General features: G+C 38.9%; 1 protein-coding gene across 2 annotated transcripts; it reads left to right on the top strand.

The window, feature by feature from the left end:
- Positions 1-10,728: 10,728 nt before the first annotated feature.
- On the top strand, positions 10,729-21,012 carry LOC107799464 (uncharacterized). Of its 2 annotated transcripts, XM_016622587.2 has the most exons (8): positions 10,729-11,046; positions 11,368-12,656; positions 14,114-15,464; positions 16,788-17,067; positions 18,460-18,567; positions 18,651-18,929; positions 19,890-20,033; positions 20,418-21,012. In XM_016622587.2, the coding sequence occupies exons 2-8, from the start codon at positions 11,432-11,434 to the stop codon at positions 20,604-20,606; spliced, it is 3,576 nt and encodes a 1,191-aa protein (XP_016478073.2). In that variant the 5' UTR covers positions 10,729-11,046; positions 11,368-11,431; the 3' UTR covers positions 20,607-21,012. The 2 variants fall into 2 exon arrangements, with proteins under 2 accessions (XP_016478073.2, XP_075107933.1); XM_075251832.1 differs by lacking the exons at positions 18,460-18,567; positions 18,651-18,929; positions 19,890-20,033; positions 20,418-21,012 and adding an exon at positions 17,461-17,587.
- Positions 21,013-23,909: the final 2,897 nt, after the last annotated feature.

Here is a 23,909-nt window from a genome sequence, read left to right as displayed (position 1 = left end):
ATACGGAATTCACATAAAAATCCAAGTGACAATAACACCAAATTATCATATAAGATACAATTTTGACAAACAAGGAATGAGGCATGACACATAAAGGATTTAATAAGTGCCAATAATTTCTAATTTAATGCATAAGGACGTCTATAAGACTGGTCACCTCGCGTACATGGTTTTCAACTACACAATTTTCATATAAGACTTAATGCCTAAGGGGTAATTCTCCCACTCAAGGTTATACAAGATACTTACCTTTTTGAAGTTATGCCGATATTTCAAAATAGCCGTCTTGCTTGAATAAATCCTCCTGACAGCTCAAATCTATTCAAATTAATTGTATAACTTCATTAAAATTCATCGGAAATAATTTCGGATAATATAACATCGAATTAAAAATTTTACATTAAAAGTCAACCAAAAGTCGATGCAGGGCCTGCCTCTCGGAACCCAACGGAATTTTCATGAAATCCGAACATCCATTCCAATACGAGTTCAACCATACTAATTTTATCAGATTCTGATAACGAATCGACCTCCAAATTCTCAATTTAAAGTCTATAAAATTTCTACCATTTTAACCCAAAACACTAATTTAATGATAAAAATAATAATAGATTCAGGTAATTTAACCAAAATTGAGTTAAGAACTCTTACCCCGATGTTTACCTTGAAAATCGCCTGAAAATCGCCTCTCCCCGAGCTCTAAATCGTCAAAGATTCAAAACATAAATCTGTTGCCCAGTCATTTCCTCTATGCGATCGCGGCAAAACACCCGCGATCGTGAAGTACAAAATTTTTCCAGTCCTTTTATACTCTATGCGATCGCGGCCATTCTCCCGCGACCGCGAAGAACAAATTTCCCAACAGCCTTGTCCAACTTCTTCTGGATATCCTCTAGTATAACAGTTATAACGTTTTGTACAAAATTCTAAATAATGAATGGTTTAACTTTCTGAAAACTAGACACCAAGAACTATGACGTTTATGTTTTGGTCATCTCCCAATTCCTTATAGATTTCGAGATATAAGCTCTCAAAGTCAGCCTTGTGCAGTACAAATTTCTTCTTCGTGATTTCCAAACTCTTCCCGGATAGCCTATAGTGTATTAACCATAACTTTTAGTACACAACTCCAAATAATAATTGGTTTGATTTTCTAAAAACTAGACACAAAGAGCTACAACTTATATTTTTGGATCATCTCCAAATTTCTTATAGATTGCGAGATATAAGCTTCCAAAATCGAGTCAGTGCAGAAGAAAATTTCCTCTACGCGATCGCTAAAGGCCTTCCGCGATCGCGATTCACTGGCCATTTTTCGCCATTTTGTGCTTCGCGATCGCGGTCAATTCCACGCGATCGCATAGCAAACTGTTGTAGCCAAAAATCAGCTGCTATAAATGGCCTAGAAATGGTCTGAAACCACCCCGAAACTCACCCGAGCCACTCGGGACACCGTCCGAACATACCAACAAGTCTCAAAACATATTACGGACTTAGTAGAAACCTCAAATCACATCAACCAACGCTAAAACCATGAATCATACCCCAATTCAAGCTTAATGAAACTAAGAAATTTTAACTTCTACATTCGATACCGAAACCTATCAAATCAAGTCCGATTGACCTCAAATTTTGCACACAAGCCAAAAAATGACATAACGGACCTATGAAAATTTTTAGAACTGGATTCCGACCCCGATATCAAAAGTCAACTCCACGGTCAAACTTCCAAATTAAACTTTTTATTTTTACTATTTCAAGCCTAATTTAACTACGGGCTTTCAAATAATTTTTTGGACACACTCCTAAGTCCAAAATCACTATACGAAGCTATTGGAATCATCAAAACTCTATTCTGGGGTCGTTTACTCAAAAGTCCAACTCCGGTCAACTCTTTTCATTTAAGCCTCAAAAATAACGATTGTTCCTCCAATTTAATTTCGAACCTTCCAAAAACCAAACTCGATTGCACATGCAAGTCATAATACGTATTACGAAGTTGCTCGAGATATTAAGTCGTTGAACGGGGCATAAATTTTTAAAGCAACAAGTCGGGTCGTTACACCATTGCTCTTAAAACCAAAAGAAGCTCAAAACATTACTTGTCTACCTCGCGGTTTCAGAAGTTGCGGTAAGTGTGGTTTTAGTCTGGGAGGATGAAGGTACGCAATTTCCCATTTATTACGTTAGCAAAATTTTAACGGGAGCATAAACTCGCTACCCATATTTGGAAAAACTGGCCTTAGCTCTTGTAGTCGCTGCTCGGAAGCTGAGGCCCTACTTCCAATGCCACCCGATAGCTGTGGTGACTACTTTACCTTTGCAGAACATCCTCCATAAAATCGAGCTCTAGGGCAGATTGGCCAAATGGGCCATCAAAATGAGTGAGTTCGACATAGAATATAAACCAATGACTGCAATTAAGTTGCAAGTCTTGGCTGACTTCCTGGCTAATTTCAGTCCGGGACTACTGCCTATGGCAACCAAGAAGGCAGTAATAGTGTCAGAATCGACATCGGGGGTTTGGACCTTATTTACGGATGGAGCTTCCATCGTAAAAGGGTCCGGACTCGGAATAATCTTAATCATGCCTTCGGGGGAAACCTTAAGGAAAGCCATAAGAATAATCCCTTTAAGTAACAATGAAGCAGAGTATGAAGCTTTGATTGCACGACTCGAATTGGCCCGGGGACTTAATTCTGAGGTTATCGAAATCAAATGTGACTCGCAGCTGGTGGTAAATCAGGTCCACGAGATCTTTGATACCAAAGAAGAACGTATGCAACAATATGTGGTAAAGGTCCAGACTCTTTTGGCACAATTCCGGCAGTGGTCAATTACTCATATCCCGATAGAGGATAACGTAAAAGCGGATGCATTAGCAAATTTAGGATCATGACAAAAATAAAAGGATCGAAGTCCGGGATTGTAGTGCACTGATGAACTCAGTCCTTAATATAGATGGTTACTATGAGGTAAATTCGACTAGTCTGGTCTGGGACTGGATAAATGAAATAATCAACTATTTCGAGCACGGGAAGTTGCCCAAAGACCCCAAAGCATGACGAGCGGTGCGCGCCAAAGTTGCACCTTATAGCTTCAAGAGAGACCAATTTTAAATCCTTCCAAGGCCCGCTGGCTCGATGCTTAGAAGCGTCAGAAGCTAATTATGTCATGAGAGAAGTCCACAAAGGGATAGGCGACAATAACTCGGGCGTAGATTCTTTAGTGCTGGAGTTGGTACGGGTAGGATATTACTGGCCTCGCATGGAACAAGACGCCAAAACTTTTGTATGAAAATGTGATAAGTGCCAATGCTACACACCACAGGTACACTAACCGGCAGAACCCTTGCATTCGATTCTGTCCCCATGGTCGTTCATGAAATAGGGGATGGACATCATCAGACCGCTGCTACTGGTTCTCGGAAAGGTAAGGTTTTTTTAATTCTAACTGATTTTTTTTCTAAATGTGTGGAAGCAGGTCCTTATCAGAAGAACAGAGAACGCAAAGTGGTCAATTTCTTGTGGGAAAATATAATTTGCAGGCTCAGAATACCAAAAGAGATAGCATGAGACAATGGACCATAGTTTATCGTTGCAAAAGTTACAAAGTTCCTCGAAGATTTGAAGATAAAGAGGATCACATCTTCTCCTTATCATCCAAGCGCAAATGGTCAAGAGGAGTCAACAAGTAAAGTGATTATTCAAAACCTCAAGAAAAGGTTGGAAGCAGCAAAAGGCAAATGGCTCGAAGAATTGCCCATAGTTCATAGGCCTACCGAACAATGGCCAAATAGAGCACAAGAGAAACTCACTTTTCCCTTGTCTACGGTTCTGAAGCCCTAATCTCGGTGGAAGTGGGTGAACCCACTTTGAGATATTTTTGGGCAGTTGAAGAATCGAATAACGAATCAATGTTAATCAACTTGGAACTGCTCGAGGAATGCAGGGACTTGGCACGTGTAAGAATGGTAACTCACAAGCAGAGAATGGAGCAATATTATAATCGAAGAGCCAACCTCCATTATTTCAAAGTAGGAGATTTGGTTCTGAGGAAAGTAACCCAAAATACCCAGGAGCTCAACATGGGGAAGCTAGCTCCAACGTGGGAAGGTCCCTACCGGATTTCAGCTATCACTAGAAAATGTTCATACGAGTTGGAGAACCAGAATGGAGACAAGTTGCCTAGCAATTGGAACGTGGTATACCTCAAAAGATATTATTGCTGATGAACATTATTAAAACAGAAAGTATGTGTTGCACTATTTTTCCCTTCGTTCAGTTTTTGTCCCAATTAGGTTTTTCTAGCAAGGTTTTTACTGAGACATCGATAGAAAGCATACTATAAAGACAACAACAATAAGACCTTTGATAGCAAGGCAAACAAACAAGTTTCCACTCGGGGACGGTTAGATAATCTTTGGTTCGATAGCAAATTCCCGCCGGGAAGTTATGTTTGCTACCGAACAAGGTTACCCGACCATTAATAAGCACAAACCACTAGAGGATTATCTAGCAATTAATTGGTGGAATCTTTGAAGGCACAAGACTTCTAGTGTTCCAATTCGCATTCGAACACTGGGGGGGGGATGATATGAGAATACGACAAAATTGACTTCGTCAACCAGGAAACGAAAGTCCGGAATCAAAATGCATCATCGGGATCGGGGACTGCACAGCCAGCCCCGTAGAAATAAGTTGTACAAGATAGCCACAAGTAATGGCAATTTCTTTTTAGCATAATAAATGCTAGCCACAAGTAATGGCAATTTCTTAGCATAATAAATGCTTGTGTACTTTTTAAAATAGAAGGAATTATATGAAATGAAATCCTTTTATTTTTATCTTGTTTCTTGTTTGAACAATAAACTAACTTTGTCATTTGAAAGTTTAACAAGTACTTCAAATGTTAGTGTCGTAATGAACATAAGACGTCCTCTTTAAAAGCACTGTAAACATAAGAGGGACCTCTCTTATGAAAACCCTCACATTAAAGGGTTGGCTTTAGAATAATTTATGCCTGGAATCAAAATTCCTTCGAGGAAAAATGCACCCGAAGACATACATAAAAGGACGCAAAAAGTAAACTTGCGCAAATACTTATGAAAACCCTCACGTTAAAGGGTTGGTTTCGGAAGAATTTGTACGCGAAATCAAAATGCCTTCGAGGAAAATGCACCCGAAGACATACACGAAAGGACGCAAAAAGTAAACTTGTGCAAATACTTATGAAAATCCTCACGTTAAAGGGTTGGTTTCGAAAGAATTTGTGCCTGGAATCAAAATGCCTTCGAGGAAAAACGCACCCGAAGACATACATGAAAGGACGCAAAAAGTAAACTTGCACAAATACTTATAGAAGCGCTCACATAAAAGGGATAATGCTAGCCAACCAAAGACGGCAGGGATCCGGTACTCAGCCCTGCAGTATCGGACACAGGAATTGGGGCCCAAAAATGGGAGTTGACATTATCTGCCAAACCAAACTCTCCCCAAAGTGCCGAGGCATCGTCCTCAGTTGGTGTAACTCTCTCAACAGGTCGAGCATCTTGTTGATATGATAAGGATCGTTATCTTCTATGTAAAGAAGATCTATCATCACTAGCTTCTTCATCATCGTCAATCGTCACAGTGTCTATGACCGGCCCAGAAGGAGGGACAATCACTATCGTTATCGGAGATGACTCGGGGGCATCGGTCCTCGCTCTCTTATTCTTTTCCCCGGCTGTAGAAGAGCGTCTTCTCTTCGGTTGTTTGTCCTCCAGCCGGGGACTCCGTAAAGAAGCTTTTGATCTTGAAGCAGGCCCGGAGACACCTATTCGAGTAAGCTCCTCCTCAAGCATCCTCGCTGCATCAGCAGGATCAACCAAGACATCCTCCTCAGGAACGACAACAGTGCCCCGTGGGTAGACCTAATTTCATAGACAGGTTAGAAGAGATCAATCAAATTCTTTACATGAAAATTTGAAACAAGTCGAGTTCGAGTTACCATGATTCTTGGCCTTCCACCCATATTTAGGGGCTAGTTCTTTCTACAAGCGAGTCTCGGGCGTCGTAACGTCCAAGATCTTTTATACCCACCAGTCGAAACCTTCGATCACCGGTGGGATTCATCAAGTTGCTGAAACAAACGAAGGATGGAGGATCAATACAGCTATAGAAAAATATTTAGTAAAAAGAAATACTAAACAAAGAGCTTACGAGTGCGGTTCCAAGCGATCGAAAAAGATGAAGCCGTTGCTGGAATGATGTCGTTGGTGGCGACTACAACGAACTGTTCCATTCACCCATGGTCGTTGTCATCATCCATGCTAGATAGCAAAGCATGGTGGCCATGCTTGCAGAGGTTTATCATTCCCTCGCGGAAGATTTTGGGAGAATAGAGATTCATCATATGAGCTAAGGTTAGCTCATCTCCGGTTTTCTGGAACAAACACCGAAGGCAAGCAACCGTCATCCACACAAAAGAACTTACTTGTGCCAAACACACTTGGTAGCGGAGGCAAAACTCCACAATCACGGAATCAAGCTCCACACTAAAAGAAAACGTACTCAAAGTAAAGGGATACATGTAAACATAAGTAAAACCCTCCTTGGGAAGGGTAACTCGCTCCGACATATCGGGAACATAATTTCCAAGTCATGGAAGCAACAGTCTTCTTTCATAGCAGGAATGCTCGAAGGATGTATGGAAGAAGGATACCTGCTAACGGCCCATGTACGAGAATTATCAGTAGGAAATTTCTCTTCAAAGTCTTTTGTGATAATAAGACTTCTAAGGATGATGGAACCCACCGTTGGAGGAGCAGAGTCCTTGGCTTTGTTCTTGTTCTTTGAAGAACCGGCACGCTTGGAGGAAGAAACCACTGAATAAGAAGAAGGAAAGGGTTTTTGTTTGAAGAGAATAAGAGAAAGGATAGAGAACAAAGATACAAATCAGAAGCTCGAGAAATTATGAAGTGCAAAGGAAAAGAATGATGCGTATAAGTAAAATTTTTGCGGCTAAATTCATGGTCATGATTACCTCGATAATTGAAAAAATATTGTGTTAAATCGTGGGATGACACGTGTTCGGGGGATTAAATGCGGAGAGACGTGCATCTAATCAACTGTTAGAAGCCTTCAGAGGAAGTTATAGTAATTCCCGCCAAAAGAGTGTTTCTACCAACTTCTCGATAACACAAAGTTATGTCATAGGAAAGCAGGGGGACTATCTATATATGGTAAAATATGATAGGACACGTGGTCATCTAAAGGAAAGACACGTGGAACCCAAGACGGGGATGACCGAAGACCGAACGCAGTCATTCCGCTTGTCGTCGTAAGGGATAACGTTCATAAAAGTGTATTAAATGCTCTGCGCTCGGTAGCATTTGATAAGGAATATTCTGCACCATTAAGAGCGACGACCCGTTACAGAGAATTTAGTATTTATGTTCACCGTTACATATTCATCAATGACCCTCATAATTGACATTAAATGAGGGCACGATCCTAGGACCTCCTTCCCTAGACACAACTATAAATAGTGAGCCTAGTTATCATTGTAAAGGATACGAATTTCTGACTAAACTTATACTATATTATATAATCTTACTTTTCCGCTTTTTGATCTCATCAGTACTATGCCCGGAAACCTTGTTCCCGGAACTGTCATCTCTGCTGTTTCATCTACATTTTAAGGCTAAGTATTGTACATTTCTTCAATTATTGTATTATTTCAGGATCAAATTAGTTCACTTATCTAGAAACCACGTATAAATTCAACTGTATCGTTTTACGGGTAAACAATAACAAGTTTAAGTCATAAGTTTAAAAGCCTTATAATCACAAATTAAATGTTATGATATAAGATTATAAATTTTAAAAATCTTCTCTTTCCTTCTTAAAATTACATATGAATGGAAACGAAAGAGAGTACATTTTGAATGATCTCACCATGTCATATGAACAAAAGCACTTGCCCGTGATTGAATAACTTGACAACGTGCGGTTACATTTATTTATCGATATAAGCCGGTCCGGCATCGACCCTTATTTTGTTTGTTGGGGAACAACAACAAAAAGGAAATTCAGTATAATTTTATAAGTGAAGTTTGGACAAATTAGTATGTATGCATACTTTACTTGAGAAAGTAGAGAGAATATTTCCGGGGAACATCGGAAAATTACATCCAATGATCTTGAAAATTGATGATTTTGATTTTTTAACTTCGCTTGCTACATGGGCAAAACCTTTGAGGCAAACGAGGTCAAAAATCAAGATCACCCATGGGCAAGCGGGATAACGCTAGTTAAATATGAAGTTCTGTCCACGAGGGAAGCGTGGTTAAAAAGTCAAGATCACCTATTTCCAAGGGCATTCTTGCAAATCACCCGAGGAACATAGTAAAAGAAGGGCCCATTTTCTGTGTGGTTGCACCCTAGCCCAATCCAGAAATGCTTAATTCATTCAGTCTGCAGCTTGCTATGTGAAATCGAGGGCCCAACTACACCGGCAATCTGTTTGCCAATCTTCTAAAATCTACTTATTTTGATAAGTGCTTTTCTCAAAAAACATTTTTTGGTGAGAAGCAATTTATTTTTGGCTATTTAATTTGAAAAGTACTTTTAAAAAGTGTTTCTAAGTGTATTTTTCTCAAAAATATTTTTCAAAAATGTGCTTTCGGAAAAAAATTACTTTTTTCTTCTTCTCAAAAATTATTTCTACTTCTCTTCAAAAATACTTTTTTTCCTTGGGAGAGAAGTTACTTTACGATTTACTACTAATTTACGAGCGCAACCTAAAAATTGAGATACATCAATTAGCCAATTAGCGACGTCTGGAGTCCGGACTATGAAGTAGTGAACAATACGTTTTTGTAGTGGTGCCGTATCAAATCATGTTAAGAGCTCACTATATTGTTTGGTGGACCAGTGGGCTGTATAAAAAAAAAACAAGTGATCTTTTAAATATATATTTTTAATTATTTAAAGAAAATATCGGAACTTTTTCTAACCAAACATCATGTTTGAGAAACGTTATAAATTGGAATTTTCTCCTAACCATAAAGCCTCTCTGCATCTTCGGGGTAAGGGTAAAGTCTACGTACACACTACCCTCCCCATACCCCACTAGTGGAATTTCACTGGGTTGTTGTTGTTGTTGTCTCCTAATCATACACCATTAGAAAGAATTTTTTTTAACCATCGACCATTAGAAGGGAAATGTTTTTAATTATGCACATTAGATTTTAGGCCATTCGAGATAACTTTTTAATATGTGATTTTAGATTTATCTCGTTCCCTTTAGAAACTTTTGATCGCCATGGTTTCATATTTTACGGATCAATACATCTAGGGGCCAACATGTGACATAACCAAACTATATATCCCGAACTATCTTCTTCTTCTTATTTCGACACTTGACTTGCACTTCTATCTTTCATATATTCTTTCGAAACATTGAGATTAACTTTCCAAATTGTTTAGGTGTAGGCACCGCAATCATCCGTCAACATTTGAAAACAATAATATTGAGGGGTGCTGATTGATGAATGACTTTGGTTTTATGAAATACAGATAGAAGCAGTGACAGAGCCATGATTTTTAACAAGGGGGTCAAAATATAAAAAAATAAACTCATCAAGAAATCAATGAGTGTCAATACATAGTATATATACATATTTTATAAAAAAATTACCTAACTACACAATGTAATTTTTCCGACAAAAGAGTGTCGGTTGACACCCTTTAATAAGTCGGCCACATGATAGAAGTATAGATGAATCGTTTTATAGTTATACAGGAAAAAAGTTATAGCCAACAAGTATCAATAGAAACCTTAAATTTAATGAGCTACAATCATATTTCATGACATTCCATGCCAGTAAGTCCGAGCAATGATTAATACACTATACATAAGAGTGCGTAGGACCAATTCGACATGAAGCACTCAAAAAGTGGTTTACTTAAAGAACTGGTATTAATTCGTAGAGTACTACGCAGCAAGTACAAAATCATAATATTCGTAGGATAGTTAATGCCTAACGTAGTTACAACCTTATATAGCAAATTCCAAAAGCGCAGCTACCTAGCTTGTAGAACAAAGGAACAATTTTGTTGAAACAAAATTATGTGAACATAAGTTTTAGGTGCAATAGTCAGAGGGGTTTCGGCAGCATAAATAAAGTATATAAGCCAGCCACACGAACCCATATTTGTGGAATACGAATCACCAAACTAATAAAATTCTATTTATTTCTTTCGTTTACTTTTAGTTGTCCACCATATTAATCATATATTTTTATTTTACTTGTCCACTATATTAAATCAAGAGAAAAACAATTTTTTTTTCTTTTTTTACCTTTATCATTAACTACTCATTCCCAAATTATTTCCCAATACTTTTGGATATGCTATCATTATTATAGGTAAAATTGTAAAATACATATTTCATTTATTGTTTGTTAAGGGGTGTGAAAAGTTCAAAGTGAACAATTAAAAGTGAACGGATAGAGAAATATTTTTAAATTATTGCAAATGCAGCAATTAAACCACTTAGCCGTTGATCATTTTCTGTGAAAATTATGATGAATCAACGGCTAAAAGTTAATGCAACTACCATGCCCATATGGCCATGCCCTTAAATATTAAATTCAATTAGTACATATCTATTTTTTTTTTGTTTTGATTTGATAGAATTATTTAATTGGATACATACCAATATGACCCCATAATTTTTTGCAGGCCAAGCGAAAGAGAAATTAAACCAAACCCAAACCCGAAAAAAATCAGTTCCCCCTCAGAGCCACCCCACCAAACAGCGAACAAAGAAAGAATCACAAATCACAAGAGCTAAGGGGGAAAAAATAAAAAACAACAAAACAAAAAGGGAAGAAATATTCAAAATCAAAACGCTGTCATTTGCTTAGCACCACTATTTCAGCTAGGTGTGAAGTTGAATGTGATGTTTGATTACGAAGTATTCTGAGTTTTGTCATTTCTTCCCTTCTGTGGATGCTGCCCATGGAATTAATTGGGTCGTATCGTTCACCTTCGATCTGTGAGTTCTCATTTTCACTCTTTTCAATTCGTCTCTGTTATTCTTGTGGTTGTTTTTTATTTTATATTTTATTATTGCAATTTTTAGTAACTGTTGCTTTCTAGGGTTTGAAAAAAAGTGAAGATCTTTGAATCGGAGGGTGCGAAATCTAGCTAGGGTTTTGGTATTTGATTGCCCAGAGAATGTGGGAAATCCCTAGAAATAAAGTTCGTTTTTGAAATGATTTATTGATTAACGTTTTGATTTTTTTATTGGGATCCGCAAAATAGCAAATTACCTTTTTGGCACAGCATTTTTCATTAATTCTCTTTTATTTTTCAGGTTTGGCGGAATTTTCATTGTAGTAGTAGAACGTTGTGAAATTTCTTAGTTCGCCGTAATATAAATGGGGGACTCAAACTCAGTAGATGTAATACTGGAATTTCTACGGAAAAACAAATTTACAAGGGCCGAGGCCGCTTTGCGGAACGAGCTGAATAATCGTCCTGATCTGAATGGTGTTCTTCAGAAGCTTACCATTGAGGACAAAGAGTTGAGCCAATCATCAGAAGGAGCAAATAGAGGGAAAGCAACCACGGAGACTCCGGGGACAACTTTTCCGAGTAGTGAAGATGTTTACAAGGAGACGAGTTCTAGGAGCAGCGGTGAAATATCCAAGGAGCTTATTGTTAAGGAGATAGAGTGTGGCACTGGGAGAAATGGCTCGGACTGCAACTGGAAAAATGTCCAAGAGCAGAAGAAAGTTAATGAATCTGTTGGGACAAGTGACAAAAATTTCAGTTTTGCCAACAGTTCGGAAGATACTATCGATTTGTATTCGTGGAAATACACTCCTGTTAACGGTCCGGTTACTTCTTATCAGAATGATGGTGGAACTACTGGTACCATTGACCTCTCCGGTTTGGTGCGTTCTGGGAAGTCAAAGTTAAATTCTTCCGAGGTCTTTGATAGTAGTAAGACTCATGCAAAATATGAGGAGGATGTCAGCTTTAGTGAAAAGAGAACTTCTTGGCCTGGAAGTACTAGCAAAGACACTGTGGAACCTAAGCATGACAATAGTCGAACTATTGAGCTCAAGGAGGTTGATCACCAAATTAAGCTAAGTGGGGCATGCTCCAAAGATGCAATAATTAATAACCCTTGGTCGAAAAGTGATGAATTTATGCACCCTTCATCTGAGCCTTGGAAAGACTGCACAGTTAAAACTGTTTTCCCATTTCCAAAAGGAGATGTCTCGACAAGTTATGATCATGACATCAGTAGTACTGATAAGAAAGAAGGAAAGCGGAAAACAGAGGTTAGTGATGTTAGGGCAGCAATAAAAGAACAAGTGGATGAGGTGGGAAGAGCTTTGTTTCTTGGGAAGACACAAGGAAGTGAACCAAAAGAATTCAGCTGCCTAGGCTTTTCATTTGTTTCTGAAAGCCAGAAAGAAGGATTCCCTAGGTTGCCACCTGTTAGATTGAAATCAGAAGAGAAGTCCTTCAGTATTCCTTGGGAGGAAAAGTTTGAACGAGGTGGACCTGCCTCAAGGATTAGTAACGCTGATGATACATATTTCATAGGTTCATTTCTTGATGTTCCTATTGGACAAGATCTTACTGGTTCAGGTTTGCTTCTTTGATGATCAACTTTAGCTTGTACTTTTAGAGGAAAATAAATTTAGCCTGTGGCGTTCAGCTTGCACTTTAACCTCCAGGTGCACTGTTCTGGAGCATGTAGTTCTTCCTAACCGATTTGAGTACAGTCCCATTGGCATTATTTCCCCAATATAGGGTTCTCATTAGCTTTGCTGAAATCATGGCTTTTCAGAGTCTTGGGACCAGGGGTGGAGCTAGCTTGAAAATTCCTATTGTGCAAATAGGATAACAACTACTTTTTTTTCCTTTATATATATATATATATATATATGAGGGAAAATTCTTGTAAAGTGGCAAAGGGGGTTCAAAAATTGTTTTAGGTTACATGTTCAAATCCCATGTGTAACATTTTTGAATGCCCTTGTATAAAATCCTGGGTCTTTTCCTGCTTCAAATGAGTAAATGGAGATCAATATCTTTTTTTTTTTTTTTATAACCGTGTTGTCCGGGCCAGCTTGCGCGCACCTCGACTAATTCCACGGGATACCTGCCACCTCCCACCAACAACAAGTATCGGGTAACTCTATCCACCAAGACTTGGATAGATGGGAAGAAATCACCTAGTATTTGACTCCGCTGGGATTTGAACCTGAGACCTCATGGTTCTCACCCACTTCATTGACCACTAGGCCACACCCTTGGGTGCATGGAGATCAATATCTTTATCATAGAAGAAATGACAGATGGTCCAGAATTTCTTGGACCAGAAATTTGTACTCTCAGAATGTTGTGAAGTAATAAAAAATATGGCTCCAAGAACTGTTTTTTGGTTATCAAAGAAAAAGAAAATGCAGTTTAAAGGGTATAAACTTTGCATACAAGTCATCAATCTGGATATGTTTGATAACTGATCATTGTCGCTAACCAATGTATTGTAGAACTGTATCACAAGATAAATGGCATTAACTGTTAAGTCCCCGGGATGCTTACTTATTCTCCTATAACCAAAAATAACTAGTTTTAATTGTTGAGTCCTCGGGATGCTTACTTATTCTCCTATAACAAAAAAAAAACTAGTATAAAATCCTATGATTGGTGTGTGAGGGAGCAGGCTTCAAAAACAAGTTATGGGATACTTCAAGGGGAATCGCTACTTCATAGTCCATAGGATAAATGGTAAAACTTCAAGAAAACAAGTTGTATTATGAACGTACAACTCTGCATGTTTTTATAATTCATACTTTAAAATAATACAGTTGATATCAGAGTCATGTTTATGCTGGTTATGCGTTCATGTGAAGCATGTAAAACCTGTTCTTTTACTGCCTCCTCAAATAAAGACATTACAGCGGGAGCTTCTAGATATGAACTGTTCTTAGACCATTGATTGTCTCTCTTATCATATTTAAGTTTCCATTACAGGTAGTTTCTAGAATCTTCTTGTTCATGGCTTGTGCAGTAATCACCATTTCTTTACTGAATGTCAGGTGGAAAAAGGCCGGCAGGAGGTAGTTGGCTGTCTGTAAGTCAAGGCATTGCTGAGGACACTTCTGATCTGGTTTCTGGTTTTGCAACAATTGGTGATGGACTGAGTGAATCTATTGATTACCCCAATGAATATTGGGACTCCGATGAGTATGATGACGATGAGGATGTTGGCTACACAAGACAACCTATTGAAGATGAGGCCTGGTTTTTAGCGCATGAAATTGATTACCCCAGTGATAATGAGAAGGGAACAGGGCATGGGAGTGTTCCAGATCCTCAAAGAGGGCAAAACCGAGAAGAGGATGATGAACAATCTTTTGCAGAAGAGGATTCCTGCTTCTCAGGTGAGCGATATTTCCAATCAAAAGATGTTGATCCAGTTAGGCCCGCAGATGATCACATAGGGCTATCAGTACCTGAAATGTACAGGAGAACTAATGCGAATGATTTGATTGCCCAATATGATGGACAGTTGATGGATGAAGAAGAACTAAGTTTGATGCGAGCAGAGCCAGTTTGGCGGGGCTTTGTTACTCAAACAAATGAACTTGTCATGTTGGGGGATGGTAAAGTCCTGAATGAGTGTGGAAGGCCTCGGCCGGATGATATTTGCATGGACGATGATCAACATGGTTCAGTTCGGTCTATTGGTGTGGGGATTAACAGTGATACTGCTGATATTGGAAGCGAAGTGCGTGAAAGCTTGGTTGGAGGGAGTAGTGAGGGGGATGTTGATTACTTCCACGATCATGATTCCAGTATTGGTGGGTCCAGACACCTACCACCCATTTCAGATAAGCCTTATTCAGAGAGATCAAAGAGAGAAAAGAAAGCAGCTAAACATAGTTCTGACAAGTTTGTTACTGGGGTTGACAAAGGAAGTTTGGTGCAGAAAATGAATCACTTAGATGGAGGATTCTCATTTCCCCCTCCTAGAGATGGGCAGTTAGTTCAAACAAGCTCGAGTAAATCTTTATGGTCAAACAAGTGCAACACTGTTGTCAGTGATGAAGCTGATGATTCTCTGGTGGCAAATGATGACATGCTTGCTCCATGGAGGCGCAAAAGCAGTGAGTCTTCACCTGTCAAGAGCTCAAGAGATGAAAGCAATGCAAATGCTGCAGGATCAGAAAATTCTAGTCCTTCATCTTTTTCAAATTATGGCTATGCTGACCGAGAGGATGTGAAGAAAGAAGAGGAGACAAAAATAGCCAGTGCAAGAGAAGAAGATGTAGGGGCGTCACTGGAGGATGAGGAAGCTACTGCAGTGCAGGAGCAAGTGAGGCAGATCAAGGCACAGGAGGAGGAATTTGAAACCTTTGATCTTAAGATTGTGCATAGAAAAAACAGGCATGTTCAATCTCCTATTGGCTATTATGATTCAGAGTAGGACATAATCCGCTTTAGCTGATTTTAATACTTTTCCTTTGCAATTGTTCTAGTCAGAGGAAATAGCTAGTTACTTGCAATGAGAATCTTCATATTTCGATGCACTTAGCTGGTTTTTTAACTCATAAAAACAAATATGCTGGTTTTGTATCTATAAACTTAAGCTATAATAAGGCCGAGACTGTTAATTGTGATGCATTTGAAAAAAAGCACTGTGTCGCAAAATTGAAGTTCTGCCAAGTAAATTGGGAACTTGTCCACAGCTCTATCTAAGGTCAGTAGTTGGTACTCTTTCTTTGGAAAGTGGCAGCTGGTCATTCTGGCGAAGGTGTACCTGTGACGACGTTTTCCCTTTTAATAGTCTAAATTCTGCTTGGATCTTGTTTATGCATGTGGATTTTATATATCCTTATTTAGATGAATCAAACATTTTTATAACAGAAGAACAAAAAAGAACATCATTTTGACAAGGAACAAAAAAGAACATCATATGTTGCTCTGAAGATGTAGCTTATATGCACACATACTCATATTATATATATATATCTTTATATTCTTCTTTTAAGGAAAATCAGTTTATTTTAGAGCTAAGAGGGAGCTCAAATATACATGTCCTTAAACTAAGTGTAGTAGTCCACAATCCTTGCTAAGATTTCTTGCTGTAAGGATGCTAGGCATTAGTGCCTACTGAACTTATATTTCATGCTTGACAGTGATCAAGCTTGCTTAATAATTGAAGATGTACTTATTGAAAAAAGGAAAACCCCCCTTTGTCATGGCTAGTTCAACAACTGAGTTGCTGAGATTCTGGAACAGAATTTATCAAAGAAAGAAGAAGAATATGTGGTGGAATTTGGTACCTGCAGGCATTTGGTGGACTATTTGGACTGAATGACTCAGCTGATTCTATATTAAGATAAAGTCTAAATGTATACTTTAATTTTGCTCATGGTGTATATTGGAAGATATAAATGATGCTGAATCAGTTTTAGGACTCATTTGGATGCACTTGAGGAAGGTCTAAATCTGAATCATCCAGATCTCATTCATTAAGTGAATTTGTTTTTTAGATTGAAGTCTTAATCATTCAGATCTCAACCATTTATTTTTTCACAACAACTCAATGGGTTTGAATAGATTTGAATGATTAAGACCCATAACAAAATTTTAATATGATTAATATGCTTGCCATTCAAGAATTTCTGTCATGAATTTTCCTCATCTGGTCTAGTTTTATGTTTAGAATTGGCGTCTTTTGTTAATTGGATTTATCTTTTGGATCAGAACTGGCTTTGAGGAGGACAAGAATTTCCATGTCGTTTTAAATTCAGTTTTAGCGGGGCGATATCAAGTTACTGAGTATCTTGGATCTGCTGCATTTAGCAAAGCTATCCAAGCACACGATCTTCACACTGGCATGGATGTTTGTGTAAAGATCATAAAGAACAACAAAGATTTCTTTGACCAGAGCCTTGATGAAATAAAGCTTCTCAAGTATGTCAACAAGCATGATCCTGCTGACAAGTACCATCTACTTCGGTTGTATGATTACTTTTATTATCGAGTAAGTAAAAACTTTTTTTTTTGATAAACTAATACTTCATTCATGTGTTGTGACTGCCCTGGTATACAAGCTGTTTACAGTGAGTAAAAACCGACACAAAACATGATTCTCTACAAAATCTCTGAATCATATAACTCAGATAAAATTATTTATATAAAAACAAAAAAAAATTCCCTAATTTGGACAAAATTTTTCCCATATCTTCAAAAGCTCCCCTATTTTTTTCTCTTAGAACCCACATTAGTGCTAGAGGAACCACACCCTGGGTTCAGCATCTTCTTTCCGATGTCTGAATGCCCAGCTGAACGTAACATCTTTGACCGATGCTGGCATCACCCACCTTAGCTTTTCCTACCTTGGTTTTCTGAATAATGTTTTTATTTTTAAGTGCAGATCTTCTGATTCTTCATAAAAAGCTGGAGATTTTCCGATTATATAAACAACCAAAGATAAGATTCTATTCATTTCATTTAAATCAGTACAAATACGCTGGAAAAAAAAATCATCTCAAAGATGGGGCTTGGATATGTACAATTCAAAATCTCAATCTCCCTTTTGTTTTAGGAAGTCAAAGGAAATCTAACAAAGTTCTAAGTCATATACAATCAACATGTTATACAAATACCGAAAAGTACCAACCCATGTAAATGAACATTTGCATAGATTCAGGCTAGTCCTTGAAGCACCTCTGTTTTCTTTTCTACTATACCATCCAAAAGATGCGGGCTGGAAAGGTGAATTGTTCTTTGATTAAATTTCTATCCGACCAGCCTGCTAGCATGTCACTCACTGTTCTAAGAACTACCCAACCAAGACCATATAAATTGAAAAACATGTCTTAAAGTTGTTTGGCCACTTTACAGTGTAGCTAAAGATGATTAACATCTTTGGCTTCTGACTCACATATAAAGCATCTATTTCGTATAGTGAATCCCCTTCACTGCAGATCAGAATGAGTCAGCCAAGCTCATGGTCTGCAATGCAACAAAATCCAACAGCCTTAGGAGGAGCTTGACTTTTTCCCTAATGAACCTCCAAGGCCACTTACAACTGTGCTTAACAGATGAAAGTAGTTTGTGGCCAGATTTTACATAATTCGTACTGTCCTTCTGGTGTCGCCGCTTCAGTTTATCTGGAATTTCTTGAAAATTAACGGCCCCGTCCAAATTCCCTAAAACTGAACCATCCTTGTTACTTCCCAACCTTCAGAAGTCCTTCTAAATGCTAAGTTCCATTGTGTCTGTGATCTATGCTGGGCCACTGTCTTATCTGTTTCGAAAGCAAAATCATATAAGTAAGGGAACTCCTTTATGTATAATTTTGAATGATAAGCTGAAGAAACTTTTGTACTGTGACATGTTATTCGGCACTGATCCTTATATTTGTTATCAGGAGCATTTGTTAATTGTATGTGAACTCCTGAAGGCAAATCTTTATGAATTCCATAAATTTAATAGAGAATCTGGAGGAGAAGTCTATTTTACGATGCCAAGACTGCAGGTTTGTTGCATGGCTATATCCATAAAGATTTTATATCATCGATGATGCTTCTCTTCTGTCTTTAATACTGATCTCTTGTGCAGTCAATCACCATTCAATGTTTGGAGGCTCTTCAGTTTTTGCATGGCCTTGGGCTTATACACTGTGATTTGAAACCCGAGAACATATTGGTGAAAAGCTACAGTAGATGTGAAGTGAAGGTGATTGATCTGGGAAGCAGTTGTTTTGAAACAGATCATCTTTGTTCCTATGTCCAATCCAGATCCTACCGTGCACCTGAAGTTATTTTGGGACTTCCATATGATAAAAAGATCGATATTTGGTCACTTGGCTGCATCCTAGCGGAACTTTGCACCGGCAATGTAGGTTCCTTCTTTAAGCATTTTCTGATTATTAGCTCTTTATAAGTAATGAAATTATGATTCTGATTAGGGATCTTTTACCCGTCATACAAGGCATTACAAGTGTTCGTAAGCATGTGTTCCCTTTTTATTTCAATCCCTTGCCCTCTGTCCTCGCATTTTTAAGAGTTACAAGAGTTGATATCCGAGAAATGCGACAGATTACACGATGTTTTGGAGTTAGATTTGGCACCAAAACTGTTGGAAACCTTAATGATCTCTGTCGTGTTCACCCTAATATCTAAGAACGTTTCTGGTGGCGTTAAGCCACCCATCTTCTCTAATGTATTATGTCAAAGTCCCATTGTTTTTTAAAAAGATCAGTATTCGTCCCCATGTTTTACTATACCAGTTGTACTACAATGCATGTACTATGGTTTTTAAATGTGACATTGGTTGTGCTGGGTGACATTCTTTTTAAGTGTAAGGATGAAGCAAACCTATTAAAGTTGCATATGTAGCGCAATTAGATGGAGACAACTCATCTGTTACGAATTAATATTTCATTCAAGTATATATTCTCTCCGGTAGACGTGGAATATTGGTGACAATTATAACATTTGCATATTGTTTGACAGGCAGGAGTAGTCAATCGACTTTAGTATGTGATACTAGTTAGACACGTGGTAGTTTGCTGAGAGCCAAATCCATCTTGAGTTACTAATATGCAACTATCCAATGGACAGAACAAAAGTTAAACAAAGAGCTAATGACCAATAGTCAACTTACTGCTCATACATCCTTCGCTAATAAGTGATTAGAAATGAAGCTTGCAGTTTTCAAGTGTGCTTGTCATGAATACTTGTTTTATTTGATGCTCATACAATGCATACTAGTTACTTTAGTGTATTCTTCTGATTGCGATATTGCTTCAAATGGGACTTCAAATGGGGCGTTTAGAGTTACTTTTCATGTGTGCAGGTACTTTTTCAAAATGACTCTCCTGCCACTTTACTCGCTAGGGTGATTGGTATTATAAGCCCCATTGACCAAGATATGCTTGTCAAAGGACGAGATACTTATAAGTATTTCACCAAAAATCACATGCTGTATGAACGAAATCAGGTAAATTTCCTCTCCTTTGTTGAAGAGTGATAGACAAACTCCGCGATTTACTATGTCATAAATCCTCTGACTAATCCCCTTCTGAAGATCAAAACCTTTTGTTTTATTAAAGGCAAAGTGTGTCTTGCTACAAATTGACTTGATGATTAGATGGACAAGTCTGGGACAGCATATATTACTCTTCCAGAGTCTTCAAATTCTTTATTCTCTGTATGAGTCGGTGAATGGTGAATTGGACATACAAAAGATTCTCCCATTATAAGAGGGCTCCGTTGTTGTGTGTTCTCCGTTGTTGTGTCGCTCTGAATGTTAATGTTGCTCTGTCTGTCTGCTGCTTGCTAATATTCATTCTTGATTATCTATTGAATTCGTTTTCTTTTTCAGGAAACAAACAGATTGGAATACTTGATACCGAAAAAGACATCCTTGAGGCATCGGTTACCAATGGGGGATCAGGGATTCATTGACTTCGTGGCTCATCTTCTTGAAGTAAACCCAAAGAAGCGCCCATCTGCCTCAGAGGCTTTAAAGCATCCGTGGTTATCGTATCCATACGAGCCAATTTCATCTTGAATTGTGTGATATTTCTGTGGCAACTTAACCTGCACAAGTTCTGCAATTGCTCCAATTTGGCTGCTCCAGTGATGAAAAAGGAGGTATATCTCAAGGTGGTCCGCATTTGCTTCCATTTCACTGAGCTCTGTATTTCTATTTTAACCCAACTGCGTACGTAGTCTTACAAATGTTATGTAACATTAGGGTTTTCTGTCTTGTTTGATGGAAGGGGATGCATGCAGTTTGTACATGATGTGTGTTGATTCTTTTAGGTGTTTAGTGATAGCTTGTGAAATAGCTCTATCCAATTTTGGTTGCTTTCCCTCATTTGCTGCAATGTATCAAAATGAAGGAAAGATGAAACATATTTTCAATGACTCACATTTTCATCGGATGGTCATAATGCAAGTTCCACTTGATGAAATCTCTCTCTTTCTCTCTCTCATATACCTGCACACGCAAGCACATCTCTGAATTTTGCTAAGAATGGTTGTGGACTATGTGATCATCCCTCTTGAGCTCGACAACATATTCTTCGTACCATGGCTCGATATTACAATGATGAACCTTGAACTATCATGTTCCAATCTCGATTAATCATACGAAGGGCAAAACTCGGTCTTGATCGTATACAGATAGTCCCCTCGTTTCTCGGAAAGAAGATGATGTGAAACGATATGAATTTCCGAACTTCGACTTGGTGGATGATGATGTCAGCGACGAACCCGATTGTGATGTATGCGATAAACGTCTCGTCGGTCTGGTTATCAAGGCATTAAATGCGCGTCAGTTGATGGTCGGCCATTACCAGTTTTGAACCGTCATTGTGAAACCAATAAATAGCTCCTTTCTTCATCGCTCCAAACTTTTATTTTCGAAACTTTTCCATTCCTATCTTCATAGTTTTTCGCCTTCTCCAAAGCTCCCTATTTCCATATTTTTCAATTTTTGTTGCTTGTTCTTAAAACACCAAATACTTCAATCTCCATTCTTCTTCGTTCACAAAAACTAAATGGCAAAAGCATCTAAAATCGTTTCGCAGAAAGAGACTGCTTCCTCATATCGGCCGGTCGGCGAGAAACCAGTGGTGGAGCCACGCCTTGAGGAACTTATTCCCGGGGTGTGTGTTATTGATTCCGATTTTAAGGTCGAGAAATCCTCATCGGTTGCTGGTCCATGCGAGCCGGTATCGAGATATATATGCTCGATACCCAAAAGTCTTCTTGATCTGGTGAAGAAAGATTGCAATTGGGAAAACAAAGAGGTTGTGATACCGGCACCGAAGGAAGCGATCACTACCCACGTGGAAGGGTATCTGAGTGTTTACACTTATCCTTTCACACTGAGTCCCCTCGATCCGATCATCGTCAATTTCTGCAAGAAATACCAGGTGATCCTCAGTCAAATTCACCCTTCTTTCTAGAGGATCGTGATATTGCTCCGTTTCTTCGTGAGTAAAATCGATGGGCTCCCTTTCACCCTCGACCACCTCGTAAGATTATACATCCCTCAAATCTATCGAGGTGGGTTGATAAAACTTCAACGTCGGGCCACCAAGGCGTTCATCTCGAGTATAGATAAAGACAAAGATCAGGGCTGGATGGGCCGATTCGTTTGGGTGAAGACCTCGGACCTAATCCCGGCCGAGAGCAGCCATTTCCTGAGAAATGAAATATGAAACGTAAGTATGATCCCGTTTTTAATTTCCGGTCGCTATTTTTACTTCTTCATCCTTTCTCATCAGCGTTTTTCTCGATGCAACCGTTGCTTGGATGCCGGGTGCGGTTCCCCACCTCGAGAACTGGGTGAGGAGCCTGGTTTCGACGTCAACATACACCGAGCGCGCGTGGCGTGATTTGTCAAAGGGCCAGTGGGAGGCTCGCACTCATGGTAGGCCTTCTTCTTGGATTACCGATTTGCCTATCGTTTGCGCATTTTCTCAAGCATGAATTTACTTGAGAAATTTAATTGGAGGAGGAGGTAGAGGACCTCTAGATCTGGTATGATATGCTGATGGTGCCAGTATGCACGAACCAACCTTAGGAGATGGGAATAAACAAAGAAAAGAAGAAAAACAAAAGGTAAATAAGTCAGTAAGGAGTATTAAAAGGATATTTGCGGTATTTAAACACGTATTGCGGAATTATAAATTCGAGTCCTAATTTCGGGATCTCATTGTGCCTGAGGTAGGCCTAGCGACATATAGATTTGGAGAAAAATCATGCTGATAACTGCGTCATTTCATTAATATGGTAAATAGACCAAATCTCTACTAAAACGACAATAATTATAAAGAGTCACTTGTGGCATTTGCCTTATTACAATCGAAATCTAAAACGAATCTAGAGAATAAGTAAAACATCATTCCTAATCTACTTGGTCCCAGAGGGGCCTTCTCCAAGCTTGGCCTTCTTTGCCCCATTAATCAGACTCCCCAGGTCGCGCATGTCCAATAGCAGATACGCCCTTGCTAGGTGTCCTCCTTCGTTGCCCTCTGCGTTTTGACAATCCGAGATTCTTTTCCTCATCTTTCCCTCAAGTTCCATCAAACCCTGCTCCAAGTACTCCAACCTCTCTGTTGACTTAGTAGCGATTCCCCTCCATTCGTTGATTGCTTCCATCTCCACTTTATGTTGTTCCAAATATCTGGCCTCAGATTCAAAAACCCTTTTGCGCAACCTCCTGTATTTGACTTGTGCTTCAGCAGCGTTGTCTATGACCCTATTTCTCAAATCAACCCCTGGCTTGACCTCTCCCGCTATGTCATCGACCAACCATGATGGGTAAAAGTACACATGGCCGGTATGATACCGATCTGGCTCGATGGTATCTTTCTCCACAATAATCTTTTGATGCCACATGTGCTGTGCCTCAAACTTGAATGGAATGGCATTCCCTTGGAAGTCTGCTTTGTAATGAACCATTTTGGAAACTCGTGGTATAACTTGTTTTCTCCCAGCTTCTCTCATGACTCTGATAGGAGCATAAGGATATATTCCCCTCAATCCAATTAGCACTAGATGAGGAACATCTCTCGACCTGATGATGAATTCGCTGCTAGGGAACCACTCGAGCATTCAATGTATCTTGTCATCAGTCAAATTGCTAAGGAAATGCACCCAGCCTACAACGTTTCCTGGTTGTGCAAACCTGTCCGAGATAAAAGTCATTCTCTTCGGATGGTGATAAGCTATGTGGTCATTCCATGGTCGTCGCAGAAATTCTTGACGGTATTGTCCTCTCTGAAGTTATTCCAACAACCATATTTGCAGCAACACATTGCAACCCTCGAAATGCCTATTTCCCTTTTTGCAACGGTCT

The sequence above is a fragment of the Nicotiana tabacum genome, chromosome 4, assembly GCF_000715075.1.
Source record: "Nicotiana tabacum cultivar K326 chromosome 4, ASM71507v2, whole genome shotgun sequence".
Taxonomy (NCBI): Eukaryota; Viridiplantae; Streptophyta; class Magnoliopsida; order Solanales; family Solanaceae; genus Nicotiana; species Nicotiana tabacum.
This window is presented reverse-complemented; position numbering and strand designations above follow the sequence as displayed.

What these genes read in the sequence shown, in the direction of transcription:
- LOC107799464 (XM_016622587.2), top strand. Translation starts at nt 11,432, where the DNA reads ATGGGGGACTCAAACTCAGTAGATGTAATACTGGAATTTCTACGGAAA. An exon ending in ATTGTGCATAGAAAAAACAG is followed by an intron (nt 15,465 to 16,787) that starts GCATGTTCAATC and finishes CTTTTGGATCAG; the next exon opens with AACTGGCTTTGAGGAGGACA. An exon ending in TGCTGTATGAACGAAATCAG is followed by an intron (nt 20,034 to 20,417) that starts GTAAATTTCCTC and finishes TTTCTTTTTCAG; the next exon opens with GAAACAAACAGATTGGAATA.